General features: G+C 39.3%; 1 protein-coding gene across 1 annotated transcript; it reads right to left on the minus strand.

The window, feature by feature from the left end:
• Positions 1-428: 428 nt before the first annotated feature.
• On the minus strand, positions 429-2815 carry LOC110898943 (probable indole-3-acetic acid-amido synthetase GH3.1). The gene is made up of 3 exons (XM_022145793.2): positions 2371-2815; positions 2180-2281; positions 429-2071 (listed from the first exon to the last, which is right to left on the minus strand). Exons 1-3 carry the CDS (start codon positions 2685-2687, stop codon positions 706-708), a joined length of 1785 nt encoding a protein of 594 aa, XP_022001485.1. The 5' UTR covers positions 2688-2815; the 3' UTR covers positions 429-705.
• Positions 2816-5329: the final 2514 nt, after the last annotated feature.

The raw sequence follows: 5329 nt of genomic DNA on the forward strand, positions 1-5329 counted from the left end.
AATCACAAGTATATCATATATACACATATTTGTCACTATAGTTTAAAACATAAACAAATGCCACTATCAACTTTCTCGATCATATAATAACATATGAATCTTTATTACTCGTAAATGAGCTTTCTGATATAGAGATGTTCTTTTTGTTCTCGCAAAAATTGATGTTCTGTAATGATCCTCATCCTATATATATAGAAATATCGCATGTTACAGACAAACAAATAGCATGTTGTAATATATGAGGAAATCTCATGTTAAAGAAAAACTTGCATGTTAAAAAACAATCGTGTACGCAATATACGTAAACCCATATTGTATAATAACCGGCCTCTATATATATATCAAAAAGCGATAAAGTGTCTCAAGAAGTTTTACAAATTTTGGTAGTCATTTTTTTCCTCATCCATTATCCATCGATTCCACCAATATGATAAAACGAAGAGTTTCAATTTCTCAAAATAAAACCTACTACACAAGCAGACGCATACAGTAAAGGTACTTATGTTCGTACAACAAAACATATAAAAGAAACCTGTTTTGTTTTCTTCAAACGTCCTTAATCACCTAAAACTACACCCACAATTAGGTGACGTAATAAAATAACTAATCACCCACAAAAAAAAAAAAAAAATCCTAAGCCAACGAATCTTTCTTACATTTGACTTGTAATAGTCGGTTTCGTGTGACAACTAAACAATCACCTGTTCAACGACGTCGTTCCGGTGTCCAATGAGGCAACCTTTGACTAAAATGCGATGACACCACTCTGGAGTCAAGCAGCTCTGTGATTGGTGTAAAGTTTACACACCTTGGAACTTTGTATTGATTTATTGAAGCACCTCTTGATATGGCATAATCCATAAGTTCTTCAAATGTACCATTTTTCACTACCCGGATCTCCAACGGCCCGATCGAATTGCACTCCACCCGACCCTGTCGGTAAACCGAGTTCAACGACTCCTCCATTGCTAAACAACATTTTTCGAGCACGTCTTGGGTTGGAAACTTTGATGAGTCTTTACTTAACAACTCCCAGTATATGACATAATGGCCAGGGATGGTTTTGGTATCCGCGTAGCTGGTGTACTCTACCACAGTGGTGTTGAATTCGTTCAACACCACTGAGGCATTGTCCACTGCGGACTGCAACTCCGCCTCGTCAGTTTTGTCAGAGTCGATACTGAGGAGGACGTTTTTTCTTCTGATAAAACTAAACTGTGGGGCGGAGTTGTGGAACCCCGTGACTCTGAGTATGTCGCCTACGCGGTACCTGCATAGTCCTGCGTAGGTGGTGATTACTAACTCGTATTCTTTTCCGACTTCCACGTTCACTAGGTCGACTAGTTTGTCGCTAGTCACGGTTGGGGAGTTCGGGTCGTGTGGGAGAAACTCAAAGTACGCCATGTTTGGCATGATGGTGTATGAAACTTCTGACGGTTTGCACATCGGGTTCAGATTGAGCCCGAAGTAACACTCGGATGAAGCATACATTGTACAAACTTTCGGTAACCCGCCGCTATAGTAATCCAAAGTTGGAATGTACTGCGCCATTGCACCGGTGACAATCACCTCTAAATACTTGGTGTTTGGCCAAATTCGTGTAATAATTCTTTCCCAATTTTCCTTCGAGCATTCGGATTCAATAAAATTTGCAAGCTCCGGGTCTGATCGTAGCACACGTGCCATGCATCCTCTGATATCCGAATCGGATATCTTCAAGTTAAGTGTTCCGGTTCGGATATCATGTGCCAGTTCCTGCCAATTAAGCTGGAGGAACCGGATGGCACGGAGCAGACCCGAAGCAAAGATGGCACCAAGCCTAAGGACTTGTTTACGCTCGTAGAGACCGCATAACATCTGCGAATACATGCTTTGAAACGAATCTGGGCAAAGAATCGCCTCATTCGGGCTCGTGTACACGTTATACGGGTCAAAAGCCCGGGTCTTGAAATGGTTGCTTTTGTAGTAGCTGGTTAAAACGGGTCGGGCCATTAACCCACCCGGTGTCTTGGTTTCGGACTTGACAAACAAAAAGTATAGTCCTTTTCCCTTGTCTAATCCGGGCATGTACCTATCACAACCAATTACAATCTCGTTAGAAAAAAAAACGGTCAACGGTCAACGCGTCAATATTTCTTACAATTTTTTTTTTTTTTGTGTTTAATGAATGCAAACTTACAGGTTCATTACTGGCATTAGAAGACTGTAAAGTAGCTGGCGTCGATCCAACTCTTCCTGAATCGTGGGCATGAGCTTTCGCTCACCCGCGGATGTACCCGAGCTGTAAAACAAACAAAATTAAGTCAAACTCTAAATCTCCAGATAATTTGTATATATGTTTTCACTTATTTCAACTCAATTATGTCTCACCTAGTAAGAAATTCTGAAATAGGATGAGATGACAGAATGGGAGACCGATCGCCATTGGCGATACGTTGGATGATAGGCTGAAGATCCTCATAAGTTACCATCGGAATCTTCGACTTAAAAGATTCCCGGTCGGTAGCTCCGTCAAGATTATACATACGGAGATACTCCGTCTGGGCGTTCCGACTGAGAATCTCAGCCAGAACGCTCTCTTGAACAGCATCGGCGCTTCTAGTCATCTCCTCAATGAACTGAAGCGCCTTTGCGTCTTTCTCACACGCCGGCGGTCCCAATGGCGAACACAAAGCATCAACTGCCATTGAGTAACTGAAATTCTTGCACTTCAGGGATTAAAAATTGCGCTATAAATAATAAGCTAGTGAGTGTTCTTTATACATAAACAGTTTGTATATGATGAGAGAGAGAAGTTAGGGTTTTGAAGTGAGGAGCAAATAAGGGGTAAAAGGGGTATATATAGTAGTTTGTATGTAATGGTCACGTGACATGTCACAGTGGGGCCCACTGGAATAGTTGGGGAACTAGGAAGGAAGGTAGCTGACGAGAGAGGAGAGGTCGTGGACAAATACAAGGAATATGTAGGGTGTACAAGGGACAGGTGGGACCAGTACAGGTGTATATAGGGGACACGTGGGACCAAGTTGGCACACGTCAGCTAACCACGCCGCTGTTTTCCGGTAACTTTGTTGCCGATTGATAACGACGGATTGCCGGTGTAGTCGACACTTTCGACTGTTGCATACGTTGTACGTGGGGAAAACCAACATAGATTTGTCAACTCGTTTGTAGAGTTTAATATAAAAATGTATAAGATAAGCCACTCAGTGTGGCGTCATCCAGGCCCGGCTACGTCCCATCACACCATTTCCTCTGGGTCAGCAACGACGTGATTGTCTGGGTTGGGATGTTGAAGACGGGCACTACAAGACAAAAACACGTCCTCCTTTCCACATATATACATACAACTCATATATACATATGTTTTAAGCTCATTCTCTATTTCCTTAGTTTCATTTCATTTGTCCCATTTTACCTGACAGATCATCCTATAAGGACTACTCTCCTTTCATACCGAGTAGCCTGACAAAATACTTCTGAATATAAACTTATATATGGTTTTATGTTTTGAATAAAAATATTTGGAAGCATTGATGATAAGTTGATAAGACATGTAACATTATACCGCTGATGTGCCTAACAATTTGTGTACTTCAGTTTTACCGACCAAATAATTGTTACGTTTTAATAGTTTTGTCACACATCCATCTTTGAAATATTTAAGAGTGACTGATTTAATCGTATTAAATATATATGTGAATAATATTTTTGTTGTTATTTTAAAACATTTCTATCAACATTGATGAGATTAGACAAAAGAAAGTGATGTTACAAAAAAAAATATCTATAAAACGGGCGATCTCTTTCCGTTGAGAGTATGAAAAAAGAAAGTGATGTTACAAAAAAAAAAAAATATCTATAAAACGGGCTATCTCTTTCCGTATAGATAATGAAATAAAAGTAGCATTAAATAAAAAAAAAAATTCTGTAAAACATTCTCTCTCTTTCCATATAGGTAATGAAATAAAGGCAACTTAAAAAAAAAAAAAAAAAAAAAAAAAAAAAAAACCTTTTAAAGGGCTCAAAAGCAACAATTATATTTTGAAAGAATTGCATAGTCTGTATAGCATAGTGTTTGGTTCCTATGTTTGAGAAATTACATCTTCGGTCTTTATTGTTTGCTCACAAATAACAATTTTGGCCCCTTTTTACTAACTGATACTAACTTTTCTATTAATATACTATAAAATCGTTTAGGATCAAATATAAAAGCTCCTAAAAATAAAAAGTGTACAAAGACTCTTAAAAATAAACACACTACAAAAAAAAAAAAAAAAAAAAAACCTAAACACCCACCACCACCCAAAAACCTAAGCCCCCACCCCCATCACCCACCTTACCACGCAGGCGGGCATCTAGATCTAGTAAACGTTTCCGACGCCAAAGCCAAACGGAAATCAAAGAAATTCAAGAATGGTTCGCTTGATGCTTCAATGTCACTACCCCACGAGGGTTTGACCACCGTTGACCTGATTAGCCTAAAGTTTGTTGCAACCATTAATCAGTCTAGACAACTTGATGCAGCATCTGGTGGCTAAGTTCCACGAAGCGTGCCAGAAGAGCGGGCTTAAACCATACGCGAACGATCTATGGAACAAAATTGGGGAGATTGAGATCTACATAAGCGATGAGGTTATTGGAAGAGGATGTTACAAGTTAAAGAAGATAATCACTCTGAACAGGGTGGCTCATGATGCGTACAAGAATCAGTTTGGTAACAAAGAAGGTGGTATTGGCGCTTAATCAACACCATCTTTGTATCAAATTAAAGATGGTGGGTGATCTTGAGCCCTAATTTACAAAAGTGATGAATTGGGGGTGTTATCAGGGTTTTAAAAGGGGGATACACAAGTGGGGAGAGGAAATGCTTGTTACCCTCGTGTGCAATGCACATGACATAACTTAATAGAAAATTTTAACTGGGTTTGCCCTAAAGGACATAACATGCAACATTTTCATACATTAAGTACAAAAGTCATCAATTTTAAAAGTAAAGGACAACGCTTGAAATTTGAGACAAACATAAAGGACAAAAGTTGTAATTGGTTTTTTGGTAAGGTATAGTTTTTTTTCGGGGGGGGGGGTTAGGTTTTTGGGTGGTGGTGGGGTGGGGTGGGGTGGGTGTAGGTGTTTAGGTTTTGGGTGGTGGTGTAACGGGTTTAGGTTTTTGGTTTTTGGACACTTGTCACTCTATAATGCCTTCTTACACTTCTTCTTTTAGGAGTCTTTGTAGAATATTTTAACCCACTATAAAATTATATAACCTTAAATTTAAAACTAAGTTTGAAAAACCTACGCACCCCTTCATTTTTGTCCACTATGAACC

Source organism: Helianthus annuus, chromosome 16 (assembly GCF_002127325.2).
Source record: "Helianthus annuus cultivar XRQ/B chromosome 16, HanXRQr2.0-SUNRISE, whole genome shotgun sequence".
Classification (NCBI taxonomy): Eukaryota; Viridiplantae; Streptophyta; class Magnoliopsida; order Asterales; family Asteraceae; genus Helianthus; species Helianthus annuus.